Here is a 25194-nt window from a genome sequence, read left to right on the forward strand (position 1 = left end):
AAATTGGAGATTGATAGGTTCTTGATTTGTAATGGCAACAAAGGTTACGGGGAGAAGACAGGTGTATAGGGTTGAGAGATATCATCAATCTACCATGATGGAATAGCAGAGCTGACTCGATGGGTTGAATGGCCTAATTCTGCTTCTTTGTCTTATGGTCTATTGTCTCTGCCCACATTAGGTCCATATCTTTCCATGTCTTGGCTTTTCAAGTGCCTGTCTAAATGTCTTTTGAATGTTGTAATTGTGTCTCCTACAATGGTTTTTGACAGTGCATTCCAGATACCAGCCTATTGCTGTATGGAAAATATTCCCCTCCGATCTCATTTAAATCGCCACCTCCTCACATTAAACCTATATGTCTTCGTATTTTTGATAATTCTACAACAAAAAGGTTATTCTATCTACCAAATCTATGCCTCTTAATTTTATATGCCTCTAAGGTCAGCTCTCACAGTTGACTCCAGGGAAAACAATCCCAACCTATGCCATTTTGCTTTATAACAAGTATCCTCCAATCCAGGCAATACCTTGGTTAATTTCCTCTGTACGTTCTCCAAGGCAACTGCATCTTCCTATAGGGTGGGAACTGGAGTACATATAATACTTCAAGTACAGCCTAATGTATGTCATGTGAAGTTGCAATATAACGTCCCAACTTTTATATTCTATATCCTAGGTACTACAAACAAGTATACCATATACCTTCTTCACAACCTTACCAATTATGTTGCTACTTTCATGCAATGTTGGACTTGTACCCCAATGTCTCTCTTCATCAGCATTCCTTATGGCCATCTTATTTATTGTTTAAGTTCTACCCTTATTTGACTTCCCAGATTACATCACCTCACACTTATCCAGCTTAGGCTGCATTCTGTCTTGCTGTCTGGTTCGCAGAATTAAGTCAAATTGTTATCAGCTCAATAAAGATAATGGCACAGAGTTTTATCCTGAAAAGAGAGAAGTGAGGCATGGTCAAGGTGGTAAAGCTTTCTTTACCATGCGTTAGCTATGTTGTACATAGAACATATAAGAGTACAGTATGGAGCGGGCCCTTTGGTCCACACTGTTGTGCCCAGTCAATACAATTTGAATTTAAAAGGCTACTAAACCAGTCACTTTGGTTTGCACATGTCTTTATAGCTCCAATCTTGGTATATTCATGTAGCTATCATAGAACATAGAAATCTTCAGCACATTACAGGCCCTTCGGCTCACTATGTTGTGCTGGTCATGTAACCTGCTCTAGAAACTGCCTAGAATTTCCCTGGAGCATAGTCATCTATTTTTCTAAGCTCCATGTACCTATCTCAGAGTTTCTTAAAAGATCCTATTGTATCCGCCTCCACCACTGTCACCAACAGTGCATTCCATGCACCCACCATGCTCTGTGTGAGAAACTTTCTCCTGACGTACTTTATACTTTATTGTCACCAAACAATTGATACTAGAACGTACAATCATCACAGCAATATTTGATTCTGTGCTTCGCACTCCCTGAAGTTCAAATCGATAGTAAATATTAAAAATTTAAATTATAAATCATAAATAGAAAATAGAAAAGGGAAAGTAAGGTAGCGCAAAAAAAAAAATGAGAGCAGGTCCGGATATTTGGAGGGTACAGCCCAGATCTGGGTCAGGATTCGTTCAGCAGTCTTATCACAGTTGGAAAGAAGCTGTTCCCAAATCTGGCCGTATGATTCCTCAAGCTCCTGAGCCGTCTCCCGGAGGGAAGAGGGACGAAAAGTGTGTTGGCTGGGTGGGTCGTGTCCTTGATTATCCTGGCAGCACTGCTCCAACAGTGTGCAATGTAAAGTGAGTCCAAGGATGGAAGATTAGTTTGTGTGATGTTCAAGATCTTCTGCAGCTTCTTCCTGTCTTGGACAGGACAACTTCCATACCAGGTTGTGATGCACCTTAGAAGAATGCTTGCTACGGTGCATCTATAAAAATTAGTGAGGGTTATAGGGGACAGGCCAAATTTCTTTAGTTTTCTCAGGAAGTAAAGGTGCTGGTGGGCCTTCTTGGCAGTGAACTCTGCTTGGTTGGACCAAGTCAGGTCATTTGTGATATTGACCCCGAGGAACTTAAAGCTTTTGACCTGTTCCACTTGCGTACCACTGATGTAAATGGGGTCGTGTGGTCCGCTACTCCTTCTGAAGTCAACAACCAATTCCTTCGTCTTGCTGACATTGAGGGATAGGTTATTGTCTTTGCACCATGCCTCCAGGTTCTTAATTTCCTCTCTGTACTCAAACTCATCATTACCCGAGATACGGCCTACAATTGTGGTGTCATCAGCAAACTTATATATTGAGTTCGATGGAAACTTAGCTACACAATCACGGGTGTACAGTGAGTGCAGCAGGGGGTTTGAGTACACAGCCATGTGGGGCACCGGTGCTCAGAGTGATTGTAGGGGAGAGCTTGTCCCCTATTTTTACAGCCTGGGTCCTGTCTGTGAGGAAGTTGAAGATCCAGCTGCAGATCTGAGTGCTAAGGCCCAGGTTCCGGAGCTTAGGAATCAGTTTATTTGGAATGATGGTACTTAAGGCAGAGCTGTAGTCAATGAAAAGGAGCCTTACATATTCGTCTTTATTCTCCAGGTGTTCTAAGGAGGAATGTAGGGCCAGAGAGATGGCATCTGCCATTGACCTGTTGCTCTGGTAGGTGAATTGCAAAGCGTCGCGGTTGACTGGTAGGCTGTGGTTGGTGTGTGCCATAACCAATCGCTCGAAGCACTTCTCAGTAATTGATGTCAGAGCCACAGGTCGATAGTCATTCAGGCATGCCACCTTGCACTTCTTTGGCACCGGGATTATCGTTGCCTTCTTAAAACATAAGGGGATCTTAGACTGAAGCAAGGAGCAGTTGAAGATGTCAGCAAACACTCCAGCTAGCTCGCTTGCACAGGCCCGGAGAACCTGTCCTGGGACGCCATCTAGGCCCGTTGCCTTTCCTGGATTTATCTTCAGGAAGGTCCTTCTAACATCCTCCTCAGTGACGATGAATCTCGATGCCACCAGGTCCGGTTCATCCGGAGGGAGCGGGACACTCCTCTTCTGTTCGAATCTTGCATTGAATGCGTTAAGTTCATCAGGAAGAGAAGCGCCACAGTTATTGATATTCCCAGCCTTTTCTTTGCGCCTAGTGATTTCATTTAGACCCTGCCATAGTCTACCGGCATCCCTCTGGTTAGCCTGGGCTTCCAACTTAGCTTAATACTGCCTCTTGGCACCCTTAATGGCTTTCCGGAGTTCACGCCTGGATTCCGTGTAGCGACTGGTATCCCCAGACCTAAAAGCCGCAGCTCTAGCCTTCAAAAGGGACTTGACCTCATAATTCATCCAAGGTTTCCGGTTAGGGAATACCCAGATCATCTTGCGAGACACACAGTCCTCTGTGCATTTCCTGATGAAGTCCATGACAGCTGAGGTATACTCATCGAGGTTAGCTGCCGAGTCCTTGAATACTAACCAGTCCACCGTTTCAAAGTAGTCACGGAGGACCTCATCTGTTTCCTCCGTCCAACGTGACACCACTTTTGACACCGTGACCTCCCGCTCAGTTTCTGTTTGTAAGCCGGGAGGAGAAGTATGGCCTGATGGTTTGATTTTCCGAAGTGAGGTCATGGGATGGAACGGTAGGCATCCTTGACTGCTATGTAGCAGTGGTCAAGTATATTCGGGCCTCTAGTGGGGCAGGAGACATGTTGGTATAACTTTGGCAGTGCCTTTCTGAGGTTGGCCTGGTTAAATTCCCCGGCTGTAATGAGCAAAGCCTCCGGACACCTGGTCTCAAGTTCACTGATGTTGGCATACAGTATGTTCAGAGCACACTCCACGTCTGCCTGGAGGGGAAATGTAGACCGCTGTCAGTATGACCGAGGTGAATTCCCATGGCAGATAGTAGGAACGACACTTCACCGACAGGTATTCCAGGTCCGGGATGCAGGAGCTTATCAGTGCCACTGTGTCCGAGCACCACGCAGTGTTGATCATTAGGCAGACACCACCTCCCCTCGTCTTGCCCGAAGACGTCGTGCGCTCCATCCAATGGATCAAAAATCTCTCCGGTTGGATGGCACAGTCGGTAGTGGCAGGGGAGAGCCAGGTCTCGGTGAAACAGAATACACAGCAGTTCTGCATCTCCCTGCAGTAGGTGAGTCTCCCTTTAAGATCATCCACCTTGTTCTCTATGGATTGCACATTAGCTAGTAGGATGGTGGGCATAGGGACCCTGAAGCCCCTCAGCTTCAATCTGACCAGCAGCCCAGTTCTTTTCTCATGCTTCCTCAGTAAATAGTGCATCTTTCCAGGTTTCCATCGATACAGTGTGGTGTTGGCAGCTCTTTGAGGTTGGTGGACGCGTCCCGCGGGGATTGATTGGCGGGTCGCATCGTCGGGTGGGCAGTCGATTGGGTCGGTCCCCGAAGCCGACATTTAATCCCGGAGAGCCGGGCTCCTGGCTGAAACAAGTCCGTGAGCTGAGTCACGGTTGTGGAGGCCTCCGCTCCGGCCAAGCCTCGGGCTGAATTTCCAAGGTCGGCGGTGGAGGCCTCACTTCCGGCAGCTGTAGATGTCCACCAACGGGGCTTTACAATGGTCGCTCCGGGGAAGCGTCTGGGGCACCTTGAGGTCCCGACGTCACTTCTGTGTGGTCGTCTGCTCCGGAGACGTGCTGGTCGGAATGGGCTGCGTCTCCAAGCTCTCTGGCACAGTAGCAGGCCGCAGATCTCCGGGAACATGGTGGGCCTCGGACCAGACCTCGCTGGTCGGGTCCAGGTGTGGTCCGGAGTTGAGGAAGCAATTCTGGCACGGTGGTCTCCAGCTGGGTCAGTAGCTTCGCCAGGGTGTTGTTGATCTTGCTAGATGTAGCAGATTGGAGGTTAAGAAGGGTTTCTCAGGTATAGGATAGTGTAGAGGGCAGTTTGCTCGGGAGAGCATGCGCTGAGTTGCCAGATACCGGTGCCATCTTGTAAATCTCAGTATCTATGATGTGCATAAACGTCCTTCTTTTGAAACTCTCCTACTAATGTTAAGGATGGTAAGGACTTCAGAACTAACAGATGGTTTGGTGTTAGTGCTTCCAAATCATTGGAATGGGAGGATGCTTTAGTAATTGGATGACAGCCTCTACTTCACAAAGGACTCTGTGAAAACTCTCTTCATCAGGATTCTATACCTTCATGGTGGAATTGAGGGCCTTTCACCCAGACCTGATCAATCTCTTCCATATTCCTCCATGACGTGAATCAGCTTCGGGGGTCAAAATTCTACTTAGTTCCTTTTTGAAGAAAGATATCCCCTCTGTACCTACTTCCAAGCACCTTAAAACTATGCCCCCTTGTGTTAGCCATTTCAGCCCGGGGAAAAAGCCTCTGGCTAGCCACATGATCAATGCCTGTCATCATCTTGTACACCTCTATCAGGCCCCCTCTCATCCTCCATCACTCCAAGGAGAAAAGGCCAAGTTCACGCAACCTGTTCTCATAAGGCAGGCTCTCCAATCCAGGCAACATCCTTGTAAGTCTCCTCTGCACTCTTTCTATAGTATCCACATCCTTCCTGTAGTGAGGTGACCAGAACTGAACACAGTACTCCAAGCAGGGTCTAACTATGGTCTTGTATAGCTTTAACATTACCTCATGGCTCGTGAACTCAATCCCATATTTGGTGAATGCCAACACATCATACACCTTCTTAACAACACTGTCAACCTGCGGAGCAGCTTTGATTGTCCTATGGACATGGACCCCAAGATCTCTCTGATCCACCACGCTGCCAAGAGTTTTACCATTACTATTGTATTCTGTCTTCAAATTTGATCTTCCAAAATGAACCACTTCACACTTAACTAGGTTGAACTCCATCTGCCACTTCTCCAATTCTGCATCCTATCGATGTCCTGCTGTAATCTCTGACACCCCTCATGACTATCCACAACACCCTCAACCTTTGTGTCATCAGCAAACTTACTTACCCACCCTTCTACTTCTTCATCCAGGTCATTTATAAAAGTGTCTCTTAAGCACCTCTATAGTACCTGCCTGCACTACCAGCCCTCTCAGAGTGGCTCTATCATGCCCTGAATCTTAATTATAACATGATGTGGCCTGGTTTGCCAGTAGATCAATTTTATGCTTCAAGTTTACATCCCCTGGAGAATGAATTGATATCAGTTGGACTAATTTTGTATCGATTCTATGCACAGATGTGAAAATTACATCCCATTAGCCTGGATTGAAAGTGAAGATAAGTCCTCGAAATCCAAATAGTTTCTAAGATGCATGGTTATTTTATTTATTTAGAGATATAGTAACATAACAGGCCCTTCCAGATCAATAAGCCCCAGGCTACATCTTTGGAATATGGGAGGAAATAGAGCAACCGGAGGAAACTCACGTAGTCACAGGGAGAACATACAAACTCCTTGCATTCAGCAGTGGACTTGAATTCAGGTCACTGGCACTGTAATAGTGTTACACTGACTGCTAAGCTATTATGCTTGGACCATTGACCTTGCATGGAGCACAGGCTAATTGTTGCTTTGGTTTTCACTTTGCCAGGAAGCAGTAGGTTAAGAATTCTCTTCACTGGTTCTTCAGGTGGTAAGTTGCTTCTGAGGACTGTGTCCAGAAGAAATTGAAATCCTGGGAGAACTTTAGAGCAAAGGATGAAAGAATAAGAAGAAATTGAAGAATAATAAGCTCAGAACTTTGTAAGATAGAAAGAAATACCATTATCAATAAAGGAAAGTTGGTCTACAAAATCTGAACTTGGCTGGTGGGGCAAAAAAAAAGATTTAAACTTTGAGCTTTACATGTGAGGTGTAGATTATGAAATATAAAGAGTGCTTAAAGCAATAATCAAATGAAATATTGGAGTACACAGATCAAATTGAAATGTGCCTATTGGGGTTCCTGATTCAGATGTGAATCAATGTTTTGAGTTGAAGAAAGCTTTTACTAACTAGAAGAGCAGAAAGTGGAATAATTGCTGCTTATCCTTTTACTGTTCTGACTGGGGAAAAAATGAATGTTACCCAAGTGAGAGATTTGTTAATTTGAATTTCTAGATATGTGTATCTCTGGCAGGTCAGTGTATTTATTGTTGGTCCCTGGTTACTTTAACTGAGTGGTTTGCCAGGCTGACACAGATATGTTTTTAGGGGACAAATGTCATACAAGGTAATGATGAAAGCTGTTAACAGGTTTAAGATATTCAAACCAGCAAGATGGAATTTTAGTTCTTTCCTTGGACTAATGATGGATTGTTATCCAAGTAATGCAACCATTATGCTACAATAACTCCTGACAGGTAGCATAGTTCTGGTTGGTGGCAGGTGGTGAATCTTGTTTTGCTTCTGGCATCAGTTTACTGATTCATTAATTGTATGGGTAACATTGTGTTTAAGTTCCTGTATCAAAGGTCTATTCTAATACTACCATTAAAGATGGGATGTTTTAATTTAAGAAACTAAATAAATCTGGAATAAAATGACAGTATCAGTAATAGTAATGATTAAATTACATAATTGTTGCAAAACACCCAGCTATACTTGAATGTAAGGGTTGGAAACAGAAGGAGGTCATTTACCCCTCAAGTCTGCTCTTGTCAGGATCATGGCTAATATAATCCTTCCCTTGGTACCCTTACTATCCAACAATTTATTCTATTTTAAATTAACTCAGTGTCTGAGCATCCACAGCCCTGTGTGGCAGAGAATTCCAAAGATTTGCCACCTCTGAGTGTAGAAACATTCAGCTCCTCTGAGTTCGGAACAGCCTTGCCTTTTATTTTGGGACTGTGATCCCTGATTCACAACCAACCTGTCACAGTTCAGGAGGATCATCTCTCATTCTTCTTACCTTGAGGCCAGAGTCTACTCAATCTCTTCTCGTATGGAAAAACCACAGAAACCAATATAGTAAATTTTTGATTTGCTGACTCTGACAAGTGTATCTTTCCTCTTTGAAGAAATCAAAACTGGACACAGTGCTCAAGAAGTGGTCTCACCAAAGCCCCATATGATTGTAATGAGATTATTTTACTCCTGTACTCAAATCCCATCATTGTAAAAAGCCAAAGTACTTAATTGCTTGCTTCACCTTCATTTGGCCCTTCAGTGACATTGAATATTTTTAAAAGGTTCAAAGACTTCAGCTTTTCTGTTGTTTGCACCAAAGTTGACAACGTTGTCTTTTTTCACATTACAGTCAGTCATGTTCTTGCTGACTCAATTATTCCTATATCATCTGTCTGTATCCTCTTGAAGCCCCTTTACATTCTGCTCACTGCACAATTTCACTTGGTTTTGTGTCGTCAGATAACTTAGAACTCAGCCAAATTGTTGATGCAGATCGAATAGCGTTTAATCTGCTTACCCCTACAGGATTTCTGCCTTCCTTGCCTGGTTTGGTTAGTACGTAACTCCACACCCACAAATGTGGCTGACTCCTAACTGACATTTAAAATTGATTGATCAGCAACCTAATTTATTGGTTAATTAGAGACAGACTAAAGATAAATAACAAGGAAAGTTCTGGAACCAAGGAATATATTGAAACAAATCTGGAATTGTTTTTTTTTGTCTATGCAAAATTCAGTCTGAATCTGTAATCATTTTAATTGTTTTCTTTACAGGTTATGAAGGAAATGCAGAGTGCTCTGAATACTGCAGCAGCTGATGATAGTAAATTGGTTTTGCTAAGTGCCGTAGGAAGTGTCTTTTGTTGTGGTCTTGATTTTATTTATTTCATTCGACGACTAACAGATGATCGAAAAAGAGAAAGTATTAAAATGACAGAGTCTATCAGGTATGCATCTTCTAAAATTGAAACGTTGCTGGAAATAGTATGTTAGGTGGTACCAGTGGAGAAGGAAACAGCTGTGGCTTCAGTTTCTTGGACCTTCCAGAGAATTAGGAAGATAAGTTTTTTTTAAGCCAGTGTCAGGGAAAATGACAGTTCAGTGTTATGAAATGATAAGGATAATGGTGCAAAGCAAAATAGGGTGGTAATGAGATCAGGAAAAATCATAAAAGGTCTTTCTGTATTCCAACATGTTTGTGAGGTGTGGGGTAGAAATGGTTGGGAACAGGAATCTTGCTCAAAAATTAAATCTGAGACTTTCAGACGAGTCATTAAAAATGTGTAGTTCTGAAAGCAGTGTTTTTGGTCTGTTGTATTCATAACAACAAAAGTACATTTAGATTAATACTAATTGCCAGTTGTCCATAAGACCATAAGATATTAGAGCACAGCTAAGCCATTCGGCCCATCAAGTCTGCTCTGCCATTCCATCATGCATGATTGATTTCCCACTCACCACTATTCTCCTGCCTTCTTCCCATATCCTTTAACACCCTTACTAATCAAGAACCTGTCACCCTCTGCTTTAAGTATACCCAATTACTTGGCCTCCACAGCCATTGGTAGCAATGAGTTCAACAGATTCACTATTCTCTAGCTAAAAAATGTGCTCATCTCTGTTCTAAAGGGATGTCCTTCTGTTCTTAGGCTGTGTCCTCTGGTCCTTGAATCCCCCACTAAAGGAAACATCCTCTCCACGTCCACTTTATCTAAGCCTTACAATATCTGATAGGTTTGAAGGCAATTTGCTCTCCCCCTCTCTCCCCACCCCTACCATCATACTTCTAAACTGAGTATAGGCCCAGAGCCATCAAATATCCTCATATGTAACCCTTCCATTTCTGGAATCATCTTGTGAACCTCCTCTGGACCCTCTCCAATGTCAGCTCATCCTTTCTTAGATAAGGGGTCCAGAACTGCTCACAATACTACAATTGGGATTTGACCAATGCTTTATAAAGCTCATCCTTACTTTTTTATTCTAGTCCTCTCAAAATGAATGCTAACATTGCACTTGTCCTTCCTTTTCACTATTTCAACCTGCAAATAACCTTTAGGGAATTCTGCACGTGGACTCCCAAGTCCCTTTGCACCTCTGATTTGGGGACTTGCACCCCTTTTTAGAAAATAATCTGCACTTCTATCAGAGTGCATGACCATACACTTCTCCACACTGTGTTTCATCTGCCATTTGTTTAGTCATTCTCCTAATCTGTCCAAGGCCTTCTGCAGACTCCCTGCCTCCTCCATGCTACCTGTCCCTCCATATACTTTTGTATCATTCACAAATATGTCCACAAAGCCATATTTCATTGTCCAGATTATTAACATATGACATGAAAAGTAGTGGACCCAACACCAACACCTGCGAAACGCCACTAGTCACCCGCAGCCTTTATTCCCACTCTTTGCCTTCTGAAATTCAACTAATCTGTCCATGATAGTACTTTTCCTGTAATATCACTGGCTCTTATCTTGGTTAGCAACCTCTTATGCAGCACCTTGTCAAAGGCCTTATGAAAATCCGAGTAAACAATATCCTGTAACTCTCCTTTGTCTATGCTGCCTGTTATTTCCTCAAAGTTCCAACAGATATGTCAGGCAATATTTCCCCATTAAGGAAACCATGCTGGCTTTGACCTATTTTATCCTGTGCCTCCAAGTACCCCAAAACCTTATCCTTAATAATGGGCTCTCAACACCTTCCCAACCACTGAAGTCAGGCTAATTGGCCTATAATTTCTTGTCCTTTGCGTTCCTTCCTCCCTTTAAAAGTGGAGTGAAATTTTCCAGCCATGCAGAACCATTCCAGAGTCTAGTGATTCTTGAAAGATCGCCACTAATGCCTCTGCTGTCTCTTCAGCTACCTCTTTCAGAACCCTGGGATGTAGTTCATCTCGTCCGGGTGTCTAATGTAACTTCAGATCTTTCAACTTCCCAACCACCTTTTCCTCAGTTGCAGCAACTACACTCACTTCTGCCCCCTGACACTCCTGAATTTCTGGGATGCGGTTGGTTTCTTCCACAGTGAAGTCCAACACAAAATATTTATTCAGTTCACCCACAATTTCTTTGCCGATCCAGTGTGATTTTCTAATGGTCTGATATCCACCCATGCCCCTCTTTTGCTCATTATGTATCTGAAAAAAAGTGTATCAATGAAACTGATCCACGAGAAAAACCGTTAGCTTATTAATCACTGAGTAGATTCTATGGGCCAGGTAGCCTTTTTTTTTTACCCCTATATATCATGAAGATTGATAGGAAACTAAAGTAATTAATAGTTTAGGAGATTCAAGAGATTGCAGGTGCTGGAATCTGAAGCAAAACACAAACTGCTGGAATAACTCAATGGAGCAAGCATTCTCGGTGGAACTAAAGAGATATTGATGTTTTTGACTGAGACCCTGCATCAGAACTTGTTCAGTGTCTCAACCCAAAATGTTGACCACCCATTGCTTCAAATAATAGCTTTGTTTGAAATTATTTATATTTTGAAAGCAGATTGTGAGACTCACTAAATTATATAAAGATTAACTGTAAAATTGGTCTATTGTAATACGCAAGTTACCAACAATGGGTCACAGCTGTTTAGCTCTACATCTGAAATTTTTGTTAGTTATGTAGAGCCGAGAGATATTTTGAATAATATATAATGTTTTGTTAATCTTTTTTTACTTCTGTGCCACATATTTATGTTTAACATTGACTAACAAAGTGATGTTAAATGGAATTCAGTTTGATGCTTGTTTTTTTCCACTTTTAGGAGTTTTGTCAATACTTTTATTCAGTTTAAGAAACCAATCATAGTAGCTGTGAATGGTCCTGCAATTGGTCTTGGAGCTTCCATTTTACCCCTTTGTGATGTGGTGTGGGCCAATGAGAAAGCATGGTTTCAGACTCCTTATACTACATTTGGACAGACTCCAGATGGGTGCTCATCTCTGACATTTCCCAAAATAATGGGTTTAGCATCAGTAAGTTTGCATGTATTTTCAAATCATCAAATGTATTTGTGTGTGTGTGTGTAAATTCTGAGAATTTCAGTTTGTAAAATTCAAAGTCATTCTGTCCTTAAATGTATTTTCTGGAATGCTTTGTTTACGAAGGGTGATTGATAAGTTTGTGGCCTAAGGTAGAAGGAGTCAATTTTTAAAAACCTAGCACATTCATTTTTCAACATAGTCCCCTCCTACAGTTACACACTTAGTCCAGCGGTCATGGAGCATATGGATCTTGGACCTCCAGAAAGTGTCCACGACAGGGGTGATTGATAAGTTCGTGGCCTAATGTAGAAGGAGATGAGTTATACAACTCGTTACATGCATATGCAGTTCAACTCTTTGAGTGATTACGCAGAAAGTTTGAAGTTAGTAACTCATCGTCTTCGTCTACCTTAGGCCACGAACTTATCAATCACCCCTGCTGTGGACACTTTCTAGAGGTCCGTATGCTCCACAACCGCTGGACTAAGTGCGTAAATGTAGGCGGGGACTATGTTGAAAAATAAATGTGCTAGGTTTTCTAAAATTGACTCCTCCTACCTTAGGCCACGAATTTATCAATCACCCCTCGTATTCGTGGTGGCTCTTTTTCCCTAGTTTAATTGTTGCCTCTGGTTTTTACACACAACTCTTTAATACAACACGTTTTCTCGTCTTTAATTCATTATGAAAAAGACGCACTGTCACAGTTTGCTTATCGTTAACATCATTCAGTGAATAAATCACTTACAATTGTAACACTCTGGTTCAATGCTCAGGGCAATCACACAGCATCCAACGAAATCAATCCCAGATGATCCCCCACAATTCTAACACTCTAGTTCTGTCAGCTGCGTAAATCAAGGGAAGACGGTCTCTGGCCCTGCCAAACGTATGAGATTCAGGTGCAAAACCCTGAAACCCCATTTGTGTGGATGCTGCGTGATTTGTTACCATTTCAAATCAGTACAACGAAACAACAGACAGTACACCATATGAATGAAGAATATACTGACCAACACTAAACTAGGCATGACAACCTGCCACAGAGCACTGAAATGTTACGTTTATCCAGTTATGTTATATGGCTCAGAATGTTGGACGATATCTAGTAACATGAGGAAACGAATTAAAGCAGCAGAGATGTGGTTTTTGAGGAGGATGCAAAGGATATCATGGACGAAACGAATATCTAACAAGGATGTCATGAACAGAGCAAACACAAAAAGAGAAATAATGTATGAGATCATGAAAAGGCAACGTGACTTCATTGGACATGTGATTAGGAAAGAGGAGTTAGACTGCACGGTAATTATGGGAAAGATTGAAGGGAAGAAAGCAAAAGGAAGACAAAGACAAATGATGATGGAGACAGCAGCCAGAGAACTGGAAATGAATACCAATGAATTGATCCACTTGACCCGAAACAGGAGTGTGTGGGCCATGGCAGTCAAAGCTCAAACTGGGCATGGCACCTGATGATGATGACACCATATACAATTAAATTATTTAGTTTTATAATTCTTAATTTGACTAAAGGGTTAGTAAAGAAAAAACAAAAAGAAAAGGGCCCATTTTAATGAAACAGGCCAATGTGCACAAGTTGGAGCTCACGGTTTCCCTTTTGCCAATCCTCCATCGATTTCTCCATGCTAGGTTGACTCCAGGCCCCACTCCAAGTCCACTCCTTTTTGGCATCTATGATCTCCCCTTTTTGGCTGCTTCTCTTTCCATTGCCCCCCCCCCCCCAAACAAAAGACCCAGATCACATCTGTGTCAGGCACACAGCATGAAAACACACTCCCTTCGTTGGGCAGTTCACTTTCCAAAGCACCCGTTATCACTAACCATATCCCAAACACTGCTTCTACAGAAAGACCATTACATTAGCAGTGAAACCTTTCCCAGGGTGTTATACTCTACCCACCCCCCCACCACCAAAATTAGTCATATCCTCATGACATTGAGATAATTTGCCAACCCTTCACACAAAGTCCAACCCAGGTGGAAAAGGCAGTGCCATAGCTCCCCAAGGCAATGGGTGCCAGACTCTGTTCCCCTGGTGCTACATAGGCCAGCCTATCCTGTGGTCTCCTGATTCCCCTTATCCCCTTGCCCCCTCATCTATTTCTTCAGGTTCCAACACTCCTTAGGATAATTCTGGTCTACATAGCAAGGCCTCCCCCGGTCTATCACTGGTGCCCTCCTGCAACTTGAACCCCTCTGTCCCTTGGCTGGGCCCCACTTCATCCCTTTCAGGGTCCTGCTGAAACCCAGTCTGTCCACAGATAGCCCCCCCCCCCACCCTGATTTCACTTGATTCAGCGTGAGATGGGTTGGGAATCTCTTCCTCAATCAGTGGGGAGTTAGCAAAAGGCAGCATTTACTACCCCCCCCCCCACCATGTCCTCATCCTCCGAGTCAGTGTCCCATTCAGGGGCAGGGGCCTGTCTAATCTCTCCTGCTGTTGGTCCTTCAAATGCCCTGCATTGCAGCAGAGTCCTCTTGCTAGGTGTAAGCTCCAGATCAGGCTCTGGGTCAACCTACACCCAGAAGGTGGTTCGGATGGATAATCTTGACAGGCCCATTCCCATCCTCTGGTTTCATCTAGAAAACTGATATGTTTGGCATCTGACTCTGCACCACTTAGGGCGTAGCCGCCCAGCAGTCAGCCAACTTATGCTTCTCAAGTAGCCCCAAATTCTTTGAGGACTCGGTCTCCCAGCATGAGTTTGGAGAACCTAACCTCTTGATCATACCTCCTCTTATTTCCTTGTTTCTGCTTTGCAGCCGCAACCTCAGCTAATTCATAAGCCTTTTTCAGCTCCCTTCTCATATTAGACACATACTTCAAATAAGTCTTCAGTGGTAGGTCTTTCTCACTAGTCCCAAAACAAAGGTCGATGGGCAACCTCGCCTCGCGCCCAAACATCAGATATGACTTCATTTTGTGTACAGTTGTGGCAGTGGACCAGATGTCCAATATGTTGACTCCACTTGTTCTTCTTGCTGATTTCCAAGGTTCCGAGCATGTTTAGCAAGGTCCAATTCAACCTCCTGGGCTGGTAATCATCCTGTGGGTGATAAGATGTCGTCCTCCACTTCTCAACTCATGTATGAACCTACTCTTGAACTCCCATCCCTGATCACTATGTATCCACCTGGGAAGGCCATAATAAATGAAATCCTTCTCCCATAACACTTTGGCCACCGTGGACGCCCTCTGATCCTTGGTAGTGAAAGCCTGTGCATATCTGCTGTAGTGATCTGTGATGACCAAGACATTCGCCATGTTGCTGCCATCTGCCTCTATTGACAGGAAATCCATACACATCAGGTCAAGGGGCCCCGCACTCTGCAAGTGGGACAATGGAGCTGCCCTCATAGGCAGCATCTTCCTTTGAATGCATCGAATGCATGACTTGCAGTATTCTTTGACCTCCAGCTTCATTCACGGCCAGTAGAACTGATCTTTGAACAATCCATAGGTCCCAAATGTCCAGAATCATCATGAAGTGACTTCAGCACAATCCTCCGAAACTTCTCAGGGAGAACCAGCTGGGAGCACTGAGGCCAGTCCGGAGGCAATGTGACCCGGTATAGGATCTGGTTCTTCAACTCCAATCTGGGCCATTCTCTCAGTAATGGAGGCACCGCAGCATGTTTTGTCTTTTCCGCCTGAGCCATGTCTCCCTTTTCGACCTCTGACCAAATGGTACAGATACCCGGGTCATCTCGCTGAGCAACTGCCACTTCCCTCGGACTCAATCCCAGTAACTGGTTTGTCTTTAGAGTAATCAGGTTACAGTAAGCTTGTGGAACAGCGCCATCAGAAACTCTCAATTGATCTACCACTCGATCCTGCCCTTGCCTTCACTGTGATGGCAAACTGTCACAGGGCTTTCTCTCCCAGGGCAGGAACACTCTCCCACTCTTTGTCCCTGTCCAGCCCTTCCTGCACACATGGGGACAAGCCTCAGCATCAATGTTCCTACTTCCTGACTGGTACTTCAGGCTGAAATCATAGGCAGGCAATGCTGCCAACAACCGATGACCTGTGGCATCCAATTTCGCCAGAGTCAGGATATAAGTTAGGGGATTGTTGTCTGTCCTGACCTCAAACTTGGCACCACACAGAGGTAGTCACTCAACTTATCTACCACAGCCCATTTCAATGCCAGAAACTCCAACTTGTGTATGGGATAGTTTTTCTTAGAGGGTGATAGACTCCAGCTGACAAATGCAACAGGTCTCAACAGGACGCCCCCATAAGCCCTCCCTGCTGGCATCTGTATGCAGTACATATGGCAATCGGGGGTCTGAAAAAGCCAGCACAGGTGCCTGTGTCAGCAGCTCCTTCAGCAACTGAAAGGCCTCTTCACATTTCACATCCCACCTCGCTCCAAACGGCTCTGAAGGGGTAAAACACTCTTCACCCTCCTCTCCTTTTGTTCCCCTCACTTCCGCGTAGCCCTTCACGAATCTCTGGTAGTGTCCACAGAACCCAAGGAACGAGCGCAAAGTGCTCACAGTCTGGGGGCCTTGGACATGTGGTCACTACCTCTATCTTGGACGGATCTGTGGCTACTCAACATAGCTGACAGACATCTTACAGAACTGGCACTTGTCCAGGGAAAGTTTTAACCCTTCAGGTTTCAGGTTGCCCAGCACCTTCAGTAGCCTCACTTCATGTTCTTCCAAGGTGGGCCTAAACACCGTGAGGTCATCCAGATACACCAATACCTCAAGCAGTTCATATCCCCCACCATTTTCTCCATGACGTGCTGGAAAATCACAGGGGCTCCTAATATACTTTGGGGCATCGTCTCGAACTGAAAGAATCCCAGTGGACATATAAATGCAGTCTTCTCTTTGTCAGCCTCACTCATGGGGATCTGATAATACCCAATCCTTAAGTCCAGCACACTGAACCACTTCGCACCACTCGGAGAGGCCAGCGCGTCTTCAATCCTTGGGACTGTAGACTGTTTGGGGATGGTACGCTTGTTCAGAGTCCTATTGAAAACACACACATCCGTACCTTCCCATTCTTCTTCCTGGCCACGACTACTGGGGACACATAGGAGCTTCTGGACTCAGTGATGATCCCTGCTTCCTTCAATTTGCACAAATGCTGTTGATCGTCTTCCACCTCTGCAGGGGCCAGTCACTGCAACCTTTCTCTAAACAGGTGTCTTTGGGCACCCGGATAGTGTGATAAGTGCTCTTGGAGTAACCCACTTCAAACTCGTCAGTGGAAAAGACACCTTCCAGTTTCAACATCTCTGTCAACTTCCTCTTCCAACCCGCAGGTACTGGGGAGTCCCCAAAGTTGAATGACTCAGTGATCAACTTTCCCCTTTTCACAGCTAGTTTCTCCCCAGCTTGTCTCACAGGGACGTTAGACATTACCATCACTGGGAAAAGATGCGCCAGAGGCATCCTCCGCTTGAAGGTGACCTTCCTGTCTGTAGTGTTCATGATAATCACTGCCATCCTGTACAACCAAGGTCTTCTGCAGTTCAGGCCTCACCAATACCCCAGCAGGAAATCCCAACTCCTCTTTGTGGTCTTCTGGAGCACCCACCAAGAGGGCTTCACCCTCGGGCATTCCGAGAAATTTGGGATTTCCCATTATTCCTGCTACTTCCCCGGGGTGTAACACGATTGGCTTGGACTGAGTGAACCACAGTTCCTTGTCTAAACTCATTATCCGTCCCAATGCAGCCATGCACTTCCTCAAAAGCAGTTCGAAACACCGGGTGCATGGACAATGTTCCCAGAAAGTTCTCTCCAGCTTTCTCCTTGCAGGCTCCCATGAGCTTCCTCACAAAAGGAGTGTAGGTCCCCACAAGAATTGAAATGCCATCTTTCTCAACGGGGTCCGGACAAACCAGTGCTGATGTATCAAGGTCCTGAGCCACTCCCACGTCAGCCTCTGAAAACTCCAGTTTCAACAACAAATAACCATCATACGGATAATCACCCGCACTAAGACCTTAGATCTCTAGCACACTGAGTGACGTCAATAGTAAATGCGTTAGATAACAGTTGTAAAATGAATGGTACAGCAAAGTGGCCTGCAGCCCTGTGTCAAGTATGGTTCTGGCATAAATACCCTCTATCCATAGCGATACATTGGAGCTTGGCCCCACTAAACCTTCAGGAATAGGGGTTTTTGCTTTTGAGTGTTCCTTGATATGTTGCTGGGAACGTGTTCCCCCGAGATGCCATGCCATTCCCTCACTGGGTCTCCGAGGGGTTTCCCGTAGTTCACTCTCCCGCCTGAAGTGTCCCTCTTCACCACAGTTATAACAGACAATACCAGCCGCTCCCCTTCTGGCGGGACCCCGGCCACTAGCAGCCCTCTGCATAGTCCATTCCCTTAGAGGGTCCGTCTCCTTATCAGTTCCATCATACAGGGGTGTCCACACCTACTGATAACAACCGGGACACCTCAATTCTCAACTCTGCCATGATGCTCCTTTACCACTCCCCAGGTTGGGCTATTTGTGGTCACTTCAACCCAGGGGGCTGCTACCGAGGACTGTACCCTGCTGATAGAGCCCTCCTATGCCTTCGAAGCATTCTTCTCCGCCTGTACTTCTCCAATCAGCTCAACAAATGAGGGAGGGGGGCGCATCTCACAAGACAGTTGGAAACCCCAAGTGATCAGGCCCTGGGACTGGGTACCTTTCGCTATTTGGTCCATTCTTAACTGATCCACCTCAGCTGCTTGAATGGACTCTCGGCGCTGGAAGCAATTTAGCTGCCTCTCTAGCCGAAAGATGTAGGCAGAAAGCTTCTCCCTCTTCTCCTGATGCATGTTCTGAAAGCTCATCATGAGCTCTATTGGACTAACTGTTGTGCCAAATGCCTTTTCCAGTGCCTGCATGTAAGTCACAGCAGTGGCAAGCGGGTGCTGTGACTTCACAGCTCTCACAATGTCAGCAACCCACCCTCTCAAACTCTCAACCAATCGCTGTCTCTTTACATCATCAGACCACTGCCACTCATCTAACAACTGAGAGGTCTCATACTCCTCTTGCCCCTCGGGGGGTGGGCTTTACTCCAGAGAACATTTGCAGCTTCTGACCCTCTGCCCGTGCACTGGGCCATTTATTCACTACAGCGGTAAGGACTGACACTAACTCAGAATTCTCACTCTTCACTGGGGGACGGGGATTCATTAGACATTCCAAATCAGACCACTCCTTCCCCTCGCTCCACAGAAATGAAAGAACCCTGTCTTTGAAGTTTCTGCCCCCAGAGACTGGAGACTCAACTTGCGATTTGGCCTGCTCCCCTATAAACTGCTTTTCGCACAAAGTATGATCAGTCCACAGCCCCCCTCTCCTGGGATCCTAATAGTACCAGGCAGTTCCACTGCCATTACGCCAAGACTAGTCTGAACTGAAACAAAGTCTTTGCTCGCCAGTTGATTGAACCTCTGCCCCACAATTGTAACTTTTCCTACGGCTTTTAAACAGTACTTAAAAGTCAAATTAACAATTTATCAGGAGTACGAATATCTACTCCCCTGAACATGCATGCATCCGTTACCAGAAACCTCATGGATTCACACCACCACTCAACCCATCCATACCCACGTATCGTAATCACTTTACTGGAAATAGTTTAACACAGACTTAAACACACAACCCACTGGTTCAGTGCTCAGAGTAATCACACAGCATCCAACGAAATCGATCCCAGATGAGCCCCCACAATTGTAACATTTTGGTTCAATGCTCAGAGTAATCACACGGGATCCAACGAAATCCATCCCGGAAGAGCCCCCACAATTGTAACACTCTGGTTCTGTCGGCTGCATAAGTGTAGGGAAGGCACTCTCTGGCCCTGCCAAACATGTGAGATTGAGGTGCAAAACCTCCTGTTTGTGTGGATGCTGCGTGACTTGTTACCCTGTTACAAATCAGTACCATGAAATAACAGACAGTACACCATATCAATTAGACAATTTAGCTTTATAACTCTTAATTTGACTAAAGGGTTAGTAAAGAAAAAACAAAAAGAAAAGGTCCCATTTCAATGAAACAGCCTAATGTGCACAAGTTGGAGCTCATGGTTTCCCTTTCACCGATCCTCCATCAATTTCTCAACTCCCAACTCCACTCCAAGTCCACTCCTTTCTGGCATCTACGATCTCTCCTTTCTAGCCATTTCTTTTCCATCTCTCCGAACAAAAGACCCAGATCACCTCAGTGTCAGGCACGCTCCCTTCATTGGATGGCTCACATTCCAAAGCACCTGTTATCTCTAACCATAACCCAAACACTGCTTCTACAGAAAGACCATTACATTAGTAGTGAAACCTTTCCCAGGGTGTTACACAATCAAAACAGAATGCAGCAGTATACAAAACAACTTTAACAATTCCCAGAGACATGAAGACTATTTATTCACTCATTCAATGGTATGGACATTGCTGGAAAAGTTAGCATTTTACATCTGCTATACCTATCCTGATTGCAGAGAACCGGATTTTTGAATTGCTGCAGTCCTGCTTGTGCAACTACTCTAAAGTTGTTGCTAGACCTGTATCCTGGAACTGTCTTCCTGACTGTAGAAACTATAAGGTCATAGCTTGGCTTTCTATATCCCAGAATGATGATGATCAACTTGGAAGCAATTTGTAGATAATGGAGTTTTCATGCACCTGTACATCTCAGTTACAGAAATTGCAGTTTTAAGCTATGTACTTGGAATGGCAGTGCGTTGTGTTTATGGTGCATTTGTGATGGAGAGAATAAATGTTTAAGATAGTAGGGTATGATTCTGAGAACTTATTGTCGGGCTATAGCTTGACTAGTCTGTACAACAGTTTTGACATCAGTCCCATGATGTTTGTGAAACTGAGTTACATAAGTAAATTTTGTTGAGTACAGGGTTTATGCTAGCTGGTTCTTGCCATTTAGCATAATATATTTTGCTTAACTGAGTGACTTGCTAACCTAATTCCAAAGGTAGTGAAGAATAAACTACATTGTCCTAGGTGTGACTAGGTCTAATGGGCATCGGTGAACCCAGTAGGTTTTTCTTACTGTAATCTGATAATTTAATGGCCTTCGTTACTTAGACTACCCTTCCAAATTCTAGATTATTTAATAATCTGAATTTAAATTAATTAAGTGTTGAGATGGAATTTGAAGTCTTGTCTTTGGATGGCCAATCCAATTCAGTTCAGTGGGTGACTGGCAACTTAATTTCTGTATCACCATTCCTTGGTCCAAATAAGGGGAGAGTGGGAGAGGTGCAATTGGGACAGTAGATTTTGAGGATGAAGCATTTTATTGTTTATAAAATGATAATGACAGCGATATTAAAAAGGGAAAAAGAATCATTGTATAATGTTTTATTGCCCTTGGATATCTGTTTTGCTTCTCAATCTTTCATCAGCTTGCTGTAGTTTTCCTCTTTCTAATTTGACTACATAATCACAATATCAAAAATAGATGCTGTGCAACATACGACAGTAACGACAATGTGGCGCAGTGAATAGCATTCTCTCTTTTGAATTAGAAGTTGTTATTTCATAGCTTATCTTGTTTATTAATGTTTATTGCAACTTCTGTAATAAGGTTGTAATGTTTTATGGATTGTCATGTTTTGTTACTATTCATTATGATAAAATGTTATTTATTTTTGGTTGCTCAACAGAGGCTGTTTTAAACTTGGCCCAAGGTGTTAGGCCAATTTCTCTCCTTTGTTTTTGCCATTACTTTAGGTAGTAAAGGAGAACAGTTCTTTCTTTAGGTTTCTATTTATCATTTGCACTAAACTGAAGCTGAATAATGAATCAGAGGGAATTTATTGTGAGTAGAATATGTCTGAGTAATTGAATTGTTTCATAGCTGGCACTTTATAACTATTCACGTCCTTCATTAAGCACTCCAAGGGCACTAGGGCCGATACAGCTTGGCACTGGTGTCATCGCAGAGCAATGTGTGGTTAGGTGTCTTGCTCAAGGACACAACACGCTGCCTCAGCTGAGGCTCAAACTAACAATCTTCAGATCACTAGACCAATGCCTTAACCATTTGGCTACATGCCAACACAGTGGTTAAGGCATTCATCTAGTGATTTGAAGGTAGTTAGTTCGAGCCTTGGCTGAGGCAGCGTGTGTGTCCTTGAGCAAGGCACTTAACCACACATTGCTCTGCGACGACACCAGTGCCAAGCTGCATGGGTCCTAATGCCTTTCCCTTGGACAACATTGATGGCGTGGAGAGGGGAGACTTGCAGCATGGGCAACTGCTGGTCTTCCATACAACCTTGCCCAGGCCTGTGCCCTGAAAAAAAAAACATTCCAAGGCACAAATCCATGGTCTCATGAGACTAACGGATGCCTATGTAAGAGGTTCTTGAAGCTTAATAAATTTGCCAATCAGAAATTCCCTTTTCCACATACAGAGCTTTCCTAGCTGACTGTTTTTTTCTACCAGCTGCTCTTTATTGGTTTCTTATCATGGAATCTTCTTCAAGCAGCTCACCTTATTCCTCAGTTTTCCAGTAAAATCTTCTCCCTCAGTTGCAGAGACTTTCATGGTCTCCGGCCATGATTTCTTGCTGAAGCAGTTTCATTTCCTCAAAAAGATTTTTTATCCTTTGATTTCAACTTCCCTTTCAATTATCCTTCCTTCTGCAACTGGATACCTGTCTTCCTCATCAGCAGACCTCAATCAATGAGGATTGGCAACAACGTCTCCTCCTCACTGACCATAAACACAGGCACATCTCAAGGCTGCTTGCTTAGCATACTGCTCTATACATATGGCTGTGTGACTAAGCACAGTTTCAATGCCATCTTCAAACTTGCAGGTGACACTACTGGTGTTGGACAAATCACAGGTGGCAAGGAGTCAGGTTACTGGAGCAAGATAGGATAGCTGGATGAATGATGCCACAAAAACAATGTCTTGCTCAATGTCACCAAAAATAAAGAGCTGATTGTTGCCCAAGTAGGAGAAGGGTATACATGTGTCGGTCTACATTGGGGGAATTGGTGGAGGAGAGTGTCAGCAACTTTAAATTCCTGGGCAGTAAACATTGGATAGCCTGTCCTAGGCTCAGTATATACAGCAGATATAATTGTAGGAAAGTGCTCCAGCATCTTAATTTTCTTAAGAAGTTTGGATATCAAAAGTTCTAACAAACTTTACAGGTGTACTAGAACACAAGAAGCTGCAGAGCGTAATGGCTAGTATATTTCTCTATTCCATTGATCTTATCCACAGGAGGTACTGCCTCAAGAAGGCAACATCTATCATCAAAGATCCCCACCATCTGGGCCATGCCACCTTTCCACAGCTGCTCACAGGCAAGATGTACAGAAGCCTGAAGTCCCACAACACCAGGTTCAAGAGCTTGCCTTCAGCCTTTGGGTTCTTGAACCAAACTGCAAAACCCTAATCACTACAGTTTCACAACCCTATAAATAGTTTTGCTATCTTGCACTAAAATTGACTTTTTTGTTCTAATTCTGTTTCCATGTAAAAAGATGTATAATTTATGTTTGCATCATGATTTTCTTGTCGATGCTGCTTATATAATGCTGTGTGCCTTGTGATGCTGCTGCAGGTGATTTTTCTATTGCACCTGTGTGGACTTGTGCACAGGTCAGCCTACAATCTCCCTGCAAATGCCATTGTCTAGCCAAGTGAGTCCAGCTTTGCTTAACTCCACCTTTAGAGCATAACGAGTAGGAGCAAGGTTAAGTCTGCCCTGTCATTCCATAAGATCATGCCTGATCCACTGCTTCATCTATATACCTGCCAGATGTCAACCCTGGAGGCCTAAGTGCACAAAAATCTGTTATTTTGTCTCAAACATGTTCACATTTTCCAGAAGTCGATATTCTAGAGATTCATAAACCTTTGAGTGTTCTTTTCATCTTAGTTATAAGTAATCTATCATTTCTATTGAAATTACCACTAGTCATGGAATCTCCAAAGTAAATAAATAAAATGTGGTTCCCTTCACAAAGCATGAGTTGCCTCATGGATTTCAACATCAGAGGCTCCATAAAAGTAAGTTACTGTTGTTGGCTTTTCATTGAGGTGAAATTTAGAAATTTCCTTTGCATGCTTGAACCTTCTAGCATTTGAGTAACTTATTTTTTTTCCAGAATTCAGAATTGAGATTATTTTGGAATGAAGATTGAAATTATTTATAAAAACGTAGAGTGATATGCAAAAATTGACTGCTTACGTATATGATAACCACAACTTTTTAAAGCAGAAATGAACTGATATGTGTCACTTATTACAGACAAGATGTACTTTATGCAGAAGCTACACTCATAGTATTTAGCAGTGCAAAGCTATTTTGGGAGGAATGGCTGTGCGCCTTTCACCCAAACTCCTGTAGCTGTAGGTTGACAGAGACCTCCAGAAGTTAAAATAGATCTAATTCTAAATTTCATAATTTATTTCCCAAAATAATTATTGATGATCCCAATTGCAAAAAAAATTCTCATTGTTTTGTATGGTCATTCTATGATTGCATTATTGGTAAATTATGTAAGTCATAAAACTATCTTTTCTAAAATGAAGTTCTGTCTCAATTGAAAACATGAGACAGTCAAAGCCTTGTACATGAATAGATCATTCACACATTAGGATTTTTTTTTCCCATTTATGCTCTAAGATTTTGTGTTTTTTTTTACAGGCGAATGAAATGCTATTCAGTGGACGAAAGTTGACTGCACAGGAAGCATGTGCTAAAGGATTGGTATCACAGGTTTTCTGGCCCGGAACATTCAGTCAGGAAGTTATGGTCCGCATTAAGGAACTAGTCACATGTAATTCCCTTGTAAGTCAGGAACTGTAACTTTCTAGAATCCTCACTATCAACATTCCTTATTGTCAATAAAATGTAAAATTGTTACTTTTTTAAAATCCCTTTTAAGAAGGGTTATGGTAAAGTGTAATTAAATCATTTGTGTTTTATGAAGTAGAATTTTGGAATGTGGAACAAGAACTAAAATGCCAATTAAAATAATGTAGGTATTTATCATTAGAATCTTAAATTTTGTATGCATTTAATATAGTTCCAACACACATGAACTCATGTTTTATGAAGTAGAACCTATTTTTAAAAAATAAACAATAATGGGGCAGATTTTTTAACTCTTAATTGCCAATTATTTGTAGGTCCTTTTACCAAAACAAACTAGTTCTTTACTTTATTAGCCAACATTTATGTGTCCATTATTGTCTTCTCCACTTCATTGGATAGGGGACTAAGGTGTTACTTAAAGCTTCTTTATTGAATTCTATCTTGCAAATAGATAGATAGATAGACATACTTTAC

The 25194-nt window shown here is 43.3% G+C and overlaps 1 protein-coding gene across 2 annotated transcripts in view; it reads left to right on the forward strand.

The window, feature by feature from the left end:
- The window catches only part of cdyl (chromodomain protein, Y-like), a 222652-nt gene that overhangs the window by 191779 nt on the left and 5679 nt on the right, over nt 1–25194 (forward strand). For both annotated transcript variants that reach the window (XM_063070026.1, XM_063070027.1), the window contains 3 exons: nt 8649–8821; nt 11643–11853; nt 24550–24693. In XM_063070026.1, coding sequence (XP_062926096.1) covers nt 8649–8821; nt 11643–11853; nt 24550–24693 — 528 coding nt within the window. The remainder of the gene's footprint in view (nt 1–8648; nt 8822–11642; nt 11854–24549; nt 24694–25194) is intronic.

Source organism: Mobula hypostoma, chromosome 17 (assembly GCF_963921235.1).
Source record: "Mobula hypostoma chromosome 17, sMobHyp1.1, whole genome shotgun sequence".
Classification (NCBI taxonomy): Eukaryota; Metazoa; Chordata; class Chondrichthyes; order Myliobatiformes; family Myliobatidae; genus Mobula; species Mobula hypostoma.